The sequence below is a fragment of the Parambassis ranga genome, chromosome 17 (genome assembly GCF_900634625.1).
Source record: "Parambassis ranga chromosome 17, fParRan2.1, whole genome shotgun sequence".
Classification (NCBI taxonomy): Eukaryota; Metazoa; Chordata; class Actinopteri; family Ambassidae; genus Parambassis; species Parambassis ranga.
This window is the reverse complement of record NC_041037.1, coordinates 19328618-19346400: the sequence shown is the minus strand read 5'-3', so window position 1 is coordinate 19346400 and position 17783 is coordinate 19328618. Positions and strand designations below refer to the sequence as shown.

Genomic DNA, 17783 nt, shown 5'->3' with positions numbered 1-17783 from the left:
TCCCTTGTGCCCAGAGGACTTCATTTCCAACTTTCACTCCATCTGCTCAGGGATTCTGGACTCCATTGCCCCATTGAGGAATATATCCACCAAACCAGACCCTGGCTTAATGACACCACCCGTGCCCTTAGGCATTGCTGCAGACAGGCCGAGCGCAGGTGGAAGAAAGACAAACTACACAATTCACTGGGTATTCTAAAGGTCTCTCTGACTACCACAAGGCTGTCAAAGAAGCCAAATGTCAATATCTGTCTAATCTCATCTCCTCCAGCTGTAGTCAACCTAGGGTGTTATTCAATACAATTCAGACTCCATCTGTTATAACTCCATCTAACAGTGCTCCTAAAAATGTTCCACAGTCTACCAGTGAGGAGCTTCTCCATCACTTCGTTGACAAAGTGGCCTCTGTGAGGCAGAGCTGTAACAGCACTTTTAACAGTCCTGACATATACCCCGTCTGAGCCCTCCTCTGTTTTTAACACGTTTGAACCAGTGTCCCTATCTCTCCTTGCTGAGGTGGTCCAGCTGATGTCACGAACAAATTGTCCTCTGGACATTATTCCATCCAGGTTTTTAACACGGTGTGACCCTGTCTCCTCTTTTAGCTGTCTCAGCTCAGGCTCTGTCCCAGCTGTTTTTAAGCATGCTGTGGTCAGGCCTCTTCTGAAGAAAACAGATCTTGATCCAACAGTTTTGTCCAATTTTAGACCAGTGTCCCATCTCCCCTTTTTGTCCAAGGATTTAGAAAAGGTTGTTTTCATCCAGCTGAATTCCTTTCTTGAAAGAAATCACATTTTTGAGAAATTTCAGGTTATAGGTAACGTGACAGCACACAGTCTGCTCTTTTAAAAGTGCACAATGACATCCTGCTGTCTCTTGACGCTAAACAACCTGCGCTGCTAGTGATGCTGGACCTCACTGCAGCATTTGACACAGTTGACCACTTAGTCCTCCTGACACGTCTGGCCTTCAGGGACCTGTGCTGCACTGGTTCAGATCCTGTTTAACAGGCCATAATTTTTCTGTCATGGTTGGTGGTTGGTGATGTCTCTTCCTCCACTGCCCCTCTAACCTGGGTGTGCCGCAGGGTTCCGTTATGGGACCTATTCTGTTTTCCCTGTAAAAGCCAATTATGACTTAATTAATAATTTAATTAATTATTAATATAATAATAATTTAGTTTAAAATGTGAAAACAAATAATTTACTGTATTTTCACAACAATAGGGTGCACCTAAAAGTCTAAAATTTTCTCAAAAGTCGGCCATGCGCCTAGTAATTCGGTACGTCTTGTGTGTGGGTTGAGTACCAGACACAGGGACGTGATATGTAAACTACACTCAACAAAAATATAAACGCAACACTTTTGTTTTTGCTCCCATGTTTCATGAGATGGACTTGAAGATCTAAACTTCATTCCAGATACACAATATTACCATTCCTCTCAAACATTGTTCACAAATCTGTCTAAATGTGTGATAGTGAGCACTTCTGCTTTGCTGAGATAATCCATCCCACCTCACAGGTGTGCCACATCAAGATGCTGATCTGACATCATGATTAGTGCACAGGTGTACCTCAAACTGCCCACAATAAAAGGCCACCCTGAAATGTGCAGTTTTGTCTCACAGCAAAATGCCACAGATGCCACAAGCATTGAGGGAGTGTGCAATTGGCATGCTGACAGCAGGAATGTCAACCAGATCTGTTGCTCGTGCATTGAATGTTCATTTCTCCACCATAAGCCGTCTCCAAAGGCATTTCAGAGAATATGGCAGTACATCCAACCGGCCTCACAACCGCAGACCACGAGTAACCACACCAGCCCAGGACCTCCACATCCAGCAGGTTCACCTCCGAGATCGTCTGAGACCAGCCACTCAGACAGCTGCTGAAACAATTGGTTTGCATAACCAAACAATTTCTGCACAAACTGTCAGAAACCGTCTCAGGGAAGCTCAACTGCATGCTCGTCGTCCTCATCGGGGTCTTAACCTGACTCCAGATCGTCGCCGTAACAGACTTGAGTGGGCAAATGCTCACATTCGATGGCGTCTAGCACGTTGGAGAGGTGTTCTCTTCACGGATGAATCTCGGTTTACATTGTTCAGGGCAGATGGCAGACAGCGTGTGTGGCGTCGTGTGGGTGAGCGCTTTGCTGATGTCAATGTTGTGGATCGAGTGGCCCATGGTGGTGGTGGGGTCATGGTATGGGCAGGCATCTGTTATGGACGAAGAACACAGGTGCATTTTATTGATGGCATTTTGAATGCACAGAGATACCGTGATGAGATCCTGAGGCCCATTGTTGTGCCATACATCCATGAACATCACCTCATGTTTCAGCAAGATAATGCACGGCCCCATGTTGCAAGGATCTGTACACAATTCTTGGAAGCTGAAAATGTCCCAGTTCTTGCATGGCCAGCATACTCACCGGACATGTCACCCATTGAACATGTTTGGGATGTGCTTGACCGGCGTATACGACAGCGTGCACCAGTTCCCACTAATATCCAGCAACTTCGCACAGCCATTGAAGAGGAGTGGACCAACATTCCACAGGCCACAATAGACAATCTGATAAACTCTATGCGAAGAAGATGTGTTGCACTGCATGAGGCAAATGGTGGTCACACCAGATACTGACTGGTTCTGAGTCCCCAGACCGCCAATGAAACAAAATGCACATTTCAGGGTGGCCTTTTATTGTGGGCAGTTTAAGGTACACCTGTGCACTAATCATGATGTCAGATCAGCATCTTGATGTGGCACACCTGTGAGGTGGGATGGATTATCTCAGCAAAGCAGAAGTGCTCACTATCACACATTTAGACAGATTTGTGAACAATGTTTGAGAGGAATGGTAATATTGTGTATCTAAAATGAAGTTTAGATCTTCAAGTCCATCTCATGAAACATGGGAGCAACAACAAAAGTGTTGCGTTTATATTTTTGTTGAGTGTACGTACGCTAGCAGCGATTAACCAATCAGATGGATACTACGTTGGTGCCGAAGTCAGCGTCGCTGTTGTTCTCGGTTGCCATGGTAATGGACAGAAACTGCTGCCTAAAGAAAAATTTCCAGCAGGAGTCGTCGTTAAGGAGAAATGAGGAGACGAGGAGAAAATGGTGGAGTGGCCCAGGGAAGTTTATGTAAAGAGACCGGATGGTTTTTTTCCACGCATCACCCTTGCTGCTGATCTGCGACTCCGCGTGCGCCCGTCTCACTGCCGGTGTAAAAAACCAGGTGAAGCAGATGAATTCGGAGCTTGCCGTAATCCCGGAAGGGTTAATAAAGAACTCCAACCGCTGGACATCGGCGTAAACAGGGTGTTCAAAGTAAAGTTCCGAGCAGTGTGGGACCGATGACAGCGAGCACAGCTTTACTGGGAGGCAGCGCTGGGCGAGTTACGCCACCATATGTGAATGGATTGTGGATGCGTGGACTCATGTTTCTGCAGTGACTGTTGCCCGAGGTTTTGTTAAAGCCTGCATATTTCCGAACAGTCAGCCGGCAACGTGTGTGGCTGTGACTCTGACAGTGATGAGAGGGAAGCTGGCAGGTTTGAACTCATGCAGTTGTTTCCTGTTTATTGTACATTGTTGTAATAAATATTCTGTAGAGTCAGCCACTGGTAAGGATGAATTAGGAATCACTGTGGTGCATCTGATTAAAATGCGGGACAACATATATCCGAAGATGGTCTTTATTTATTAATCAAGTGTAGAGATAAAGTTCAAATCACAACAGGCATTCAGCAGCAGCCACTGTTCTGCCCATAGAAACACACACGCCGTTTCTCTGTCGCTGCCACCGTCGAGAGAGAGGCTGCACAGGCTCTCCACTGATATCCAGCAGGTTTTTACTGAATCGCTGCTGATAGAGATGTGAGCGGCTTGCGGAGGATGCGGAGCGGTTTCCTGGGTTTTCACTTCTGCAGCGCAACGTAACTCTCTGTCTTAAAGCTCAGACGCGAGGGTCCGAGGGCACAGGCGCGGCAGCAAAACAGAAAATTGTACATACACATTTCAAATTGTTATGTAAAATAACGTGAGTAACAAACCAATCAGCTGCATCTGTATTATGTAGTTATTGTGAACTACAGCGCTATATGCAGCAAGTAATCAAACTATATAAAGTCGTTCCTTCATAACAATAAAGTTCGACTTAACTCACTGTTTTGCTCCTGTTACCTTTTTATTTATTTACTGGTATGTTTTAGCGTAACATGCGCCTTATAATACAGTGCAATACTGCACTTTGGGCTATCGCTGGTTGTAATAAGGCGCTTTATAAATAAAGGTTGATCAAAAAACATATATATATATATATATACACATATATATATATATAATATATATACATATACATATATATTATATATACATATATATAATATATATATATATTATGACACTTCGCATAATTTTACTTAGTCCACATGGACAAAACAATGTTCCATTTTTAAAGGGGCAGCATAGTGACAGATTATTGCTGATTGAGTAACCCATCTTAATACACCAGCCTAAAAGAGTGTTACACGCAATTGTGAGGACATGCAGAAATGCAGTGCACTTTGTCAGACTGAACATGTCCCAGCATGATTCTTTTACCTCCATCACATCCTGACAGATGAAATACTAGAGTATAGTTTATTGAGAAACCATATTTAAAGCATTATAATAACTCACATCATTTACTATGTAACTAGGCGTTAAAGTATTTGATTCGCATTACATTCACATAACCAAACTATACAATTACATAAGCATTAAAAAAAAAAACAATTCAGTACATCGGTTACATCTAAAAGTAGTGTTAACATTACAAATCTCAGTGACACACGAAAAATATGTGATCAACAACAAACCAAATGCAGTATGCAGACAATGTGGGTTGAAGATTACGCACCGAAACGTTAAGTAGTGCTATTACTTTGTTGACTTGTTGACTTTCAAAGTTTAGGGTTTAGTACTTGAAACTTGCCTTTCTATAAACACAACTTGACTTGGGACTTGAGGACAAAGACTTGGTCTCACTTTTGCCTAAAAATGTGGAAATATAATGCATGTGTATTCTAGACGTTACATCATTCTTAAAGCTCAGCTTCCCAAAAAACTTTTCCCCATGGATAGTTCACCTGTTTTGCAAACATATGGGTTGTGGGTCATCATGTGATGAATAACCTGCCAACTTTGACTGAAACATTTCCCACATGTTTTGCAAGAAAATGGCTTCTCACCTGTGTGGATTCTCAAGTGGGCAGCTAAATTACTATTATTAAGAAAACGTTTCCCACATATCTTGCAAGAAAATGGTTTCTCACCTGTGTGGGTTCTCATGTGGACATTTAAATCACCATTTCGACTGAAACATTTCCCACATATTTTGCAAGAAAATGGCTTCTCACCTGTGTGGGTTCTCATGTGGGCAGTTAGATGACACTTTTGACTGAAACATTTCTCACATGTTTTGCAAGAATATGGTTTCTCACCTGTGTGGGTTCTCATGTGGAGAGTTAAAAAAGCTGATGTAGTAAAACTTTTCCCACATGTTTTGCAAGAAAATGGCTTCTCACCTGTGTGTGTTTTCATGTGAGCAATTAAACTACTATCATAACCAAAACGTTTCCCACATATTTTGCAAGTAAATGGCTTCTCACCTGTATGGGTTCTCATATGAGCAGTTAAACGACCACTTTTACTGAAAGCTTTCCCACATGTTTTGCAAGAATATGGCTTCTCGCCTGTGTGAGTTCTCATATGCAGAGTTAAATTATCATCACGACTGAAACATTTCCCACATGTTTTGCAAGAAAATGGCTTCTCGCCTGTGTGGGTTCTCATGTGGAGAGTTAAATGACTCTTTCGGCTGAAACGTTTCTCACATGTTTTGCAAGAATATGGCTTCTCACCTGTGTGGGTTTGCATGTGAAGCGTTAAAGCAGCACATTTTGTAAAACTTTTCCTACATGTTTTGCAAGAAAATGGCTTCTCACCTGTGTGTGTTCTCATGTGGATAGTTAAACTGCCGTTATAGCTGAAACTTTTCCCACATATTTTGCAAGAAAATGGCTTCTCACCTGTGTGAGTTGTCATGTGAACAGTTAAAAAGGCATTTTTTCTGAAGGACTTCCCACATATTTTGCAAGAATAAGGCTTCTCGCCTGTGTGTGTTCTCATGTGGACAGTTAAATTACCTTTTAGACTGAAACATTTCCCACATGTTGTGCAAGAAAATGGCTTCTCACCTGTGTGGGTTCTCTCATGTCTATTAAGGTGTGACTGACGTGAAAAGGATTTTCCACAAGTTCGACATTTTAGAGATTTTGTACTTAGAGGACAGTTGTGAGAGAGAACCATGACTGCTTGGCTTGGTTCTGGTTTAATGTGGTTACTTTCATGAGCAGCAGTCAGTTCGTTCAGTACATGCTGTTCTTCCTTATAACTAGTGCAGGGAGCCTGCTGTTCATCTTTAACCTGTGGAGGTTCTGGTTCCTCCCAGTCCAGATTTGAGCTCCTCCCCTTGTTGGAGAGCTGCAGATCAGGTACAACCTCCTCCACCTTACTATTGTGTTGTTGAAAGAAATCTGTAAGGTTAAAGGAAACAAGAAAACAGAGAATGTGATGATCAGAAAATACATTCTATTTTAAATCAACTGCAGCATCCACAGTGCAAACAAGTCCTGTGACATTAGAATTGTGAACGAACATCATGTATTCGTTTGAGGGTTCAATCAATTATGGCATGTGTTATTATTTTTATTCAAAGAACTTGAACCTCAATAATTATTTCAATTACTAACAAAAACTATGAAAACAGATCAGCAAAGTGATGAATATTGCTCCTGGTCATTTCCTTTTAGCTCCCGAATGGTGTGTGCGAAAGTAATCTGAATATTATTTTTTGCTCTTATAGAAATGCTGTGTATGTTTAGATTCTCAGTCATCCAGGTCATTTTTATTCAGAAGGTTTAAGCAAAGCATCTGGACTTGTAGAATTTTATTGAAGATGTTTCGCTTGTGTTTGGTAGGGAAACATGTTTTATATGTGGTAGAGGACCTCAGTGGGTGGGTCTGTGTGAAACTCACTAATATTAGATCTAAATGTCTCTATACTTAGAATAGAATAGAATAGAATAGAATAGAATAGAATAGAATAGAATAGAATAGAATAGAATAGAATATACTTTATTAATGCCTTTGGGAAGGTCCCTCAGGGAAATTTGGGTACCAGCAACAATACAACATTCAGTCAGTCAGACAGTCAGAGCAAGATTAAATAGAATAAAATAAAATATAGTACAGAAAAATAAAAGATGAGAGGAATTATGTACAAACATTTCCAAAAGCAGGGTTGTAAAGGTTGATGAATTGGGGGACAAAGGAGTCTCTGAGTCTGTTGGCCCTGCTCTTGGGGAGGAGCAGTCTGTTACTTTTCAGGCTTCTCTGAGCACTGATGACAGTGTGGAGAGGATGACTGGCATCGTCCACAATAGCCAGAAGTCCAGCTTCATGCCAACTACATCTGAAAAGTCTATCCAGCCTGTTAGTACACCTTTTGTTCATGTTATCCCCCAGCAGACAACAGCATAAAAGAGTGTACTAGCCACCACAGACTGGTAGAACATCCACAGGAGTTTCCTGCAGATGTTGAAGGCTTCCAGTCTTCGTAGGAAGTACAGACGGCTCTGGCCCTTGTACAGGTGATCTGTACAGCATGTCCAGTTCAGCTTGTTGTCCAGCCACAACCCAAGGTACTTGTAGTTGCCTACAATCTCCACCTTGTCGTCCCTGATGGGCGTGGTTGTGGGCTGGACTTCCTGAAGTTGATAACCAGCTCCTTAGTCTTTGAAATGTTAAGCTTGGGATGGTTCATCTGACTCCAGGTGACAAGGTTACTGACTACATTCCTGTACTCATCCTCTCTATCATCCCTGATACACCCCACGATGGCTGTGTCATCTGCAAACTTCTGGATGTGACACAGTTCTGAGTTATAGCAGAAGTCTGAGGTGTAAAGGGTGAAGGGGGGGGGGGGCGCAGCACTGTCCCCTGGGGAGCTCCGGTGCTGCCTGTCTGCCGGTCTGACTGTCTGTCAGGTGTGTCAACTATGAGACTACAAGGGAGTTGTGGTGGTGGGACAAGTTGACAGTCCATTGTCCTTGCTGGGCACATAACATACAGTGGGGAAAAAAAGTATTTAGTCAGCCACCAATTGTGCAAGTTCTCCCACTTAAAAAGATGAGAGAGGCCTGTAATTTTCATCATATGTATACCTGAACTATGAGAGACAAAATAAGAAAAGAAAATGTAGAAAATCACATTGTAGGATTTTTAATGAATTAATTGGTAAATTCCTCAGTAAAAGAAGTATTTGGTCACCTACAAACAAGCAAGATTTCTGGCTCTCACAGACCTGTAACTTTTTCTTTAAGAGGCTCCTCTGTCCTCCACTCGTTACCTGTATTAATGGCATCTGTTTGGAGTCGTTATCAGTATAAAAGACACCTGTCCACAACCTCAAACAGTCACACTCCAAACTCCACTATGGCCAAGACCAAAGAGCGGTCAAAGGACACCAGAAACAAAATTGTAGACCTGCACCAGGCTGGGAAGACTGAATCTGCAATAGGTAAGCAGCTTGGTGTGAAGAAATCAACTGTGGGAGCAATTATTAGAAAATGGAAGACATACAAGACCACTGATAATCTCCCTCGATCTGGGGCTCCACGCAAGATCTCACCCCGTGGGGTCAAAATGATCACCAGAACTGTGAGCAAAAATCCCAGAACCACACGGGGGGACCTAGTGAATGACCTCTGGAGAGCTGGGACCAAAGTAACAAAAGCTACCATCAGTAACACACTGCGCCGCCAGGGACTCAAATCCTGCAGTGCCAGACGTGTCCCCCTGCTTAAACCAGTACATATCCAGGCCCGTTTGAAGTTTGCTAGAGAGCATTTGGATGATCCAGAAGAGGATTGGGAGAATGTCATATGGTCAGATGAAACCAAAATAGAACTTTTTGGTAAAAACTCAACTTGTCGTGTTTGGAGGAGAAAGAATGCTGAGTTGCATCCGAAGAACACCATACCTACTGTGAAGCATGGGGGTGGAAACATCATGCTTTGGGGCTGTTTTTCTGCAAAGAGACCTGGACGACTGATCCGTGTAAATGAAAGAATGAATGGGGCCATGTATCGTGAGATTTTGAGTGAAAACCTCCTTCCATCAGCAAGGGCATTGAAGATGAAACGTGGCTGGGTCTTTCAACATGACAATGATCCCAAACACACCGCCCGGGCAACAAAGGAGTGGCTTCATAAGAAGCATTTCAAGGTCCTGGAGTGGCCTAGCCAGTCTCCAGATCTCAACCCCATAGAAAATCTTTGGAGGGAGTTGAAAGTCTGTGTTACCCAGCGTCAGCCCCAAAACATTACTGCTCTAGAGGAGATCTGCATGGAGGAATGGGCCAAAATACCAGCAAAAGTGTGTGAAAACCTTGTGAAGACTTACAGAAAACGTTTGACCTCTGTCATTGCCAACAAAGGGTATATAACAAAGTATTGAGATGACATTTTGTTATTGACCAAATACTTATTTTCCACCATAATTTGCAAATAAATTCTTTAAAAATCCTACAATGTGATTTTCTGGATTTTTGTTTCTCATTTTGTCTCTCATAGTTGAGGTATACCTGTGATGAAAATTACAGGGCTCTCTCATCTTTTTAAATAGGAGAACTTGCACAATTGGTGGCTGACTAAATACTTTTTTTCCCCACTGTAGGTGGCTTCCTTGACTCTTCTTTCAAACCATCTGTCCTCTTTGTCTAAAATGTGGGCATTGTTGTCCTCAAATAAGTGTCCTTTCCCTTTGAGGTGGAGGTGAACAGCTGAGCTCTCCTGTGCTGAGCCATTCTTCTGTTGTTTAATTTCAATGTACAGATCAGAGCATTCCTCACTGCACTTGACTGCATACTGTGTTTTTCTATTTGAATTGTGTCCTTCTGCTCAAACAGTTTCTGTCTTAGTGTCATCATTGGTTTAAAATGGACTGGGATGTCATGGTTATTAAAAATCCTGCAGAACTATTAAATACCCCCTAGAGTTAGATAAGTGAACGGATTTTTGTGTCAGTGGATGCCAGACCATGTCTAGTCTGGCAGCACGACCAGTACCTTAAATCAGTGCAGTCTGTGTGTGTGTTTCCATGTGTCTGCACTCATGCACGCATATTGGGGCAAACTCCGCTGCGCGTGATACAAAGAGCAGAGAAGTGTAAACCCATACAGACTCGAGGACGGAGGTGTTGTGGGATTTTATACTCATGTGTCATGCTTCAATAAAGGTTGGGAAATGTCAAACCACTCATCAACATCCATTATCGTGATAGGTCAATAGAATTAAAATCTCTATCATAGGCCAAATTTTTATCATTTCTACAGTGTATCATTTCTGTCTTACATTACTAGTTCTGTCCATGAGTGTGCCGTCTTGTGTGAGGCACCTCCTTACTATTTCTGTGGCTTCTGTGGTGGGGGTGCAGGTGAACAAGGAGGTGACAACAAATGAGACCATGGTGTCATCTGGGTCCATTCAGATCTTCTCCGTGTGGTGTGGGTGTTTTTGTATCTTGGAGAGTCCATACAGGCATGGATAATCCTGGAAGTAGAGCTTGCAGTTGATTATTTGGTCCTCCAGTTTGTAGCCAACTAGCTTTTTCTTGTACTTACTAGTAGAGTCTCTCCTCAGTGTTTCATATGTGGCTGTGTCACTGAGGAGATCAGCCACTTTGGAGAGGTAGTTTTCCTTTTGTCTGCTGATAAGATGGTGATATCTTGGTCTTTCTGTAATGAAACCAAGGCCTTCCTTTCCTCTGTGGAGAAGGTGAATGGCGGCGCTCTGCCAGTGGATCAAAACTGTTTGTTTCACACAGGCCCACCCACTAAGCTCCTCCACCACATATAAACCTGTTAACCCACTAAACAGTAAAAACTGATGAAGCTTGGAGGAGCAGTGAAACACCTTCAAGAAAATTCTACAAGTCCAGTTGCCTTGCTTCAACCTTCTATATAAAAATATGTAGCACAGAGCTCTGATTAGGATCCTACAGGATCCTACATGACTCACTGCTTGTCTGTGGTTCCACATACCTGTGCTGTGTAACTTCATCTCAGGTATCAGGATAATGTTCAGCAGTGTGTCCTTATGGTCGATCTCTTCCTTGTATTGGATGACAGTCGGTTCAGAGTGGTCCGGACTGGAGGATTTTTCCTGGTTACAGAGCTGCTGGCCAGACAGGATCTCTTCCTCCTTACAGTCATGTTGTTGAGGGAGAACTGGGGGGACAAAGAGACCCAAAGACTAATGTGATGATGGAAATATCAAATATCTGACATCATTTTACAAATTCAAACATTTTATAAAGGGAAGATTTAAGTCCCACAGAATTTGAATTGTGAACTGTGAATTAACTGATGTCTATTAAGTCCTGATATGGAAAATATTTTCCACAAGTTTGACTTTTTAGATACGTTTTACCTTGAGGAGCGTTGTGTGAGAGAACCATGTCATAGTTTGGTTTTGGTCCATCATAAGTAGCAGTTACTATAGAAGAATCGGTCTCCTCATTCAGTGCATGCTGCTCTTCTTCATAATTGATGCATAGTTCCTGCTGTTCCTCTTTAACCTGTGGAGGTTCTGGTTCCTCCTGGCCCAGACTAGAATTCTTCTTCTGGTTACAGATCTGCTGGTCAGCCAGAACATCCTCCACTTGACAACTGTGCTGTTGAGGGAGATCTGCAGGACAAAGGGACAGAAGAAAACAGAGAGTTTGTGATCTCCATCATAGCAGCTCATTTGTCAAAAACTGAACCTCAATGATGGTTTCAATTTCCAGCAAGAAAACAGTGAAAACAGTTCAGCACAGTAAAGAAGATTCATCCAGGTAATTTCCTTTTAAAAGTTTGAAGCAGGACAACTGCACTTGTTAGAGTTTCTTGAAGATGTTTTGCTGCTCCTACAAGCTGCTTCAAGCCTTTGAACAGTTGTTTTTACAATTGGTTTTACTTTGTGGTAATATTAGGGCCTTTATTTAGATATTTATTCAAAAGGTGTGACTGACTGGCTATTTCTAATCAAACTCCACATCTACAGTCCACAGCAGCTCTCATTGACCCTTCAGAGAGCTGAAGTGAAAAATGAACACACCTTTACTGTCACATCTCAGAAAGTCTTTCCTGCCTCATGCCTTAAGACTGTACAACACCTCATCTCTGTGCCAGAGATAACACTGACTCACTTCTGTAATGGACATATTTTGCACAAGGTTTTGGTTTTTAACTTTCAAATTGCACACTATTGTTATTGTATATCATATCATTTCATATCTTCATACCAAATTACACAATCCAATTTAGACTTATATGTATACCTGCATTACAAATTGCACATTTTTTGCTTCTGCACCTATGTTTATTTTTTATTTTGTTGTAAATAATGTTTATACTGTTTAATTTTTACCGTTAGAGGTATTTTTAGTATGCTTGAGTGACTGTATTTGGCTGCTGCAATAGTGAAATTTCCAAGCTTGGGATGAATAAAGTATTTTCTATTCCATATATATTAAGTGACAACTAAATTAATTTAATCGATTAAATTGTTAACGACAATTAATTTAAAGTCGATTAACTGTCTACATCCCTAGTAGGAGAACTAAGTATTGCTGAATGATTAAGATGAAGACAGACTATCCAAATAGCAGTGGTGCTGGCATTATGCCAAAAAGTTATCTGTGCGTGCTGTGTATAAAAGCTGCCTCATTGAGTTTGTGTAGCTCGAGAATCACAGCTGACTTGTCTCAACCATACCATTACAGAGCACACATACAATACCTACACTATAGACATTAGGCCTTATACAATTACAGTCACACTGTGGAAACAGCTCCCAACTTTAAGATCAGACTCAAAACCTTTCTGTTTAACAGAGCATAGCTGGTCTGAGCCTTTAGAATAATTATGCTGCTGTAGGTCTATGGTGTCAGGCTGACACAAATATGATCCACTGAGCACCCCACCAGTGTTAATTTTGTCGATGAATCATTATCGTCATAGTGTTTGTTAACAACCTTATTTTACTGATAGAAATGAGACAATAACTAAATATAAACACACATGATGCCAAAAACGAAGACGAAATATATTGACACTTTCGTCAACTAATAAAAACAAAACCAAATTATTCATGGAGATGAGATCCAATCAGAGGAAATTTTGTTTGTGGCAGGAAGGGATGAATCAGAAAACGGCAGCAGAGTACCAATCAGAAGTAAACTGTGTCATAAGGACGTTATGCACACATTTGATCTAACCCTGCAGTGCTGGAAGAAGGAATACTCATGAATGGTAACACAGAAATGGGAGAAAGACAAGAACAGACCTATGGACATGTTTGATGTCAAGAAAAACAAGATGGTTTGCAAACCGTATGAAGCGACAATCACTAAAAAAAACACAAGTGACATTTGCAGACGAACCAACTTAATATCCGTTCAAAGATAAACGTGACAAAATCTATAAATTAAGACATCGCTGCTGATGGTTTTACAGCTTACACTTTTTGTAAGTTGTCAATAAAGTATTTTGCGACAGTTATGGAGTATTCATGAAGAAGGTCATGACTGAACAGTGTATGAACAGTGTATTCAGGGAGAGCAGGTCACTGTTCTTGCTGCTTTTGTTCTTTTGTGAAAGGTAATGACAATTAAATAAAGAGATGTTTGTTTCAAATAACAAAAGCTAAAGTTTAGTTGATTAAACCAACGGCAGATTTAGTCGACTAATATTCGGATATTTAGTCAACTAAAACTAAAAACAGTTGGAAATGTTAATGACTAAAATGTGACTAAAATTAAATGACATTTTAGTCACAAGGCTAAAATAAAACTGAATTAAAATTTGCTGCCAAAATTAACGATGCACCCAACTGTTAAAAAATAAAATTGAATTAAATATTTTGCAAAGAGGCTGAATAAGATTTGCTCATGTGGTTTTGGATAAATGGAGAAATTGTCTGTGATTTTAAATACATACTCTAATATTAACCTAAATGTTTCATTTCATTTCACTAACAGAAATACAATTTGACACCCTGTAAAATGCTGATTATTACTCTGCCAAAAACAGTTGCTCGTGAAGTGAACCTTTGAGTTTAGTTCTGTCTCAAAATGACTCAAATAATTCAAACATTGTGTCCCTTCATACACAAACCAAAATACTGTACAAATGCTGATACACTCCAAAAGCTCCATTTTCATCTGCCACTAAGTGATTAAGGCCCCTACAGTGTGCCTGAGAGCTTATCTCTGTCTTAACATGATCATATTTAACAAATCTTAATTCAACCAGTTCCTTCATATACCGACTAAAATACTGTAAAAAAGACCAATGCACCTCAAAAGCACTGTGTGTCATCTACTAGAAAGTGACTGCTGCCCCCTACAGTGTGTCTGAGAGTTTATTTCTGGGTCAAAATGACTTGATTCTATTATTGACTATTATATGTAACTGGTTCTAATCCAACCAGCTCCTTCATACCTGTTAAAACACCTTTAAAAGGACCAACACACAACATAAAGCACTGGTTTTTTTTACCTGCCAATAAGTGAGTGTGGCTGCTACAGTGTGTTGGTCATTTAGGGAAAGTTACAACACTTTGGACCTGGAACTGTTTTGATATTGAGATTTTGCCCTTATAACTGTGCTGCTGATAAATAATGTTATCTTGAATCAAGAGTTTATGCCACATTAAATGCTTATTGTTTTATGGGATGGTCTGCATTAATGTGACACACACCCACCAAATAAAATGCTTTTTACTTTGACTTGACTGACTTTGTCCAGTTTAAGACTGCATGGTCTGTGTTAGTTCCTAAATATACCAGAGCTGCCAACACGCTGTTGCCGTTGACACACAATTTTGCCTGTGTTCACATGCACTCTCACCGGATATCCATTTCTTACACCTAAAAAAATCCAATTTGGACTGTGTTCATTCTTTTGCAAACTGTGATGGTAGATGGTACTGAGAAGCACCACTGTAATCCACTCTAGTATTCACTGCATATCCAATCAGTCCCATTGGATCCCTCCAGAGACAGAGAAAAGGAGCTACAAGGAGACAACTGTGGTGGAAAGTTTCTAGTGGAAACCAAGCAAAAAATACGAGGCATGTTACAATGAGTGGCCTATCATCAATTAAGTACTAACTTTCTTAAAACTTTAAATCTTAAAAGAAATTTCTGTGCTTCTGTGTGTGAACTTGATTTTGTGTTGTGAATGTAAACTGAGCTGTCATAAACAAGCGGCAGGAGACCACCTTGTTACTGTTGTGTATGCATGCTGAAAACATCAACTCATAATCATTGTTTATTTAGTGTTAAGCTTTATCTTTTTAGCACTTAGAACTGGTAACGTTGCCCACAAATCTTAAGATCTGACATTTTTAGTTATGTTGTTCATGTGTTTATGATCCATGTTTAAGTACCTAAAGCACATTATTTGTTTTGTTTGTGGGCTTTGAATAATGAAAAATTCTTCTCTCTAACTAATCTTGCCTTTTTTTCTAAACTTAAATCTATAAGTGCTCTTAAGAATAATTAACAATATACATAGGTTAGGTTTCAGTGAAGAATTGGTTAAATACTATTGATTGTAATCACAATGTCAATACCTTGGTCAAATCATAAACACAAGTCTATAATTTAATAAGGCTATATTGTGGCAAATACACAGTCATTGGGTCATACTGGGTTTTCTGGTTGAATGTTCAGCTCAGGTTTAGAAGGCCCTACAAGTCATGATCAGATGAACATGACTCAGAATAAGGTGTTGCACATCTTTAGCATACCACCCAAAAATCCACTTGAATGCAGGAAATCACATCTACCTAATCCAAGTGTTCCTGGGGTAGACCTTCAGCTGTCTCTGCTTCACAGGATATAACCAATAATGTCCATCTCCAGTAGGCTGCCTGTATCAATGGGTTTTGGCCCCACAAACTGCCAGAATGCATGGCACAACATGAGTACAACACATATGTGGCTGCGTGTCGGGAAAAGAATGGTCACATTCTACAGAATCTCACTCCAGGGTTTTTTGAAAAGTTGGCAGCTCTGATATACATGTTGTGCTTCTGACCTCAACAGTAATCTGTTCATATTATTTGTCTTCTAAGCTGTTTACTGCAGATTGGAAAATAACAGCAGCTGCTCCATAGTTTAACAGTAAATACATGAAGCACAGAGCTCTGATTAGCTAAAGCAGAGAGAGAACAGCTGGAGGGACAAAGGGACACAAAGACTAATGTGATGATGGACACACACCTGAAAGAACATCTGAAATCATTTGACACATTTGTAGCTCAAAGTCATGAAGTCAGTGTGCTCCTGTTAGAAACACTATATGTAGAATGTGCACTCTTTTCAAACAGAGACGTTGTTGTTACGTGACGTTGTCATGTTTACATACCTATTCTGTGTACCTTTATCTCAGGGTTCAGGATGGTATCCAGCAGTTTGCGCTGACGGTCCAGCTCTTCCTCGTACTGGACGATAGTTTGTTCACACACTCCCAATATTTCAGCAGCAGCAGCAGTTAGCCGCTCGCTGATAAAACCTCTCAGAAACTCAACAGTCGCCATTCAGGTTCAATAAAACACTCACAGCAGTTCCACGTGTATTAAAGAGCCGCCACACTTCTTCTCCTTCTGCTTCTTCAACGGCGGTGGACATGCAGTTTAATGATGTTGTAGCTTTATATTGCGTAACCTGTTATCGCGCTACTGTAATGTAAGTTACTATACATATTTATATATCAACAAACTCACAGAGGTGAGGCTGCGATACCGTCCAGCTTTTGGTCGTGCATCAGGGTAACACCACAACACTGAGTAATCGATCCCCGCACATACTGATATTGACAGCCACCAACAATCGAGCACCGAGTGCTGGTCCTGATGACACCGCAAACGGTGCATTGCTGCCACCTTCTGGTCTGGAGTGGGAATCAAATTACATTCATAGAAATAAAATTAAAAAAAAATCAAATTGTATAGAAAATATTTGATTGTCTTGATGTCAACAACAGTCTTACCTGTGCTCTTCTCCAACATGTCTTTCTTTCCTGCAGTCTTACTAATTACTACATTATTCATAAGTTTGAAGTGAGACAACTAGACTTGTAGAGCAGGGGTGTCAAACTCATTTTCACCAAGGGCCACATCAGCATTATGGTTGCAGGTTCTTACTGTAAGACTATATAAACGTAACTACTCCTTAACATACTGTTAAATAATAATCGCTGTGTTTGTTTTTTTATATTATTTATTCAAGTTACAAATATTGTATATTGCATTTGCATAAATAAATGTTAACACAGTGCTTTTTAACCTCATTCCTTTTAGCAGGTTAAGAAGCCCGCACAACTCCCTCAATAAAAGATCAAACTTTGTAAGTAAACAACAAATATCAAACACAAGCTTTTAGATTAACTTGTTCAAAACTTTTCTCACAGCTCAAATAATTGTGAGCTGCTGAGCCCATGTATGACAGATGTGGCATTACACAAAACCAAATATGTAATCCATTCAAAATAACAAAAGTTGCCTCAAAATAACAAAAGTTGCCTCAGTCTCAGTTCAGTTCATATTAGTCTCGATTTGAGTGACGTTGATAAGGTGATGCTGCTTGTCCCTCATCCACTGTTCTGAAAACAAT

The 17783-nt window shown here is 40.6% G+C and overlaps 1 protein-coding gene across 4 annotated transcripts; it reads right to left on the bottom strand.

The window, feature by feature from the left end:
* Positions 1-4641: 4641 nt before the first annotated feature.
* Positions 4642-16960, bottom strand: LOC114449308 (zinc finger protein 2 homolog). Of its 4 annotated transcripts, none has more exons than XM_028426840.1 (5): positions 16537-16960; positions 11549-11806; positions 11161-11346; positions 5498-6592; positions 4642-5245 (listed from the first exon to the last, which is right to left on the bottom strand). In XM_028426840.1, exons 1-5 carry the CDS (start codon positions 16706-16708, stop codon positions 5106-5108), a joined length of 1851 nt encoding a protein of 616 aa, XP_028282641.1. In that variant the 5' UTR covers positions 16709-16960; the 3' UTR covers positions 4642-5105. The 4 variants fall into 4 exon arrangements, with proteins under 4 accessions (XP_028282641.1, XP_028282642.1, XP_028282640.1 ...); XM_028426841.1 differs by having other exon boundaries at positions 4642-5429; positions 6186-6592; XM_028426839.1 differs by having other exon boundaries at positions 4642-6592.
* Between the last annotated feature and the right edge of the window lie 823 nt (positions 16961-17783).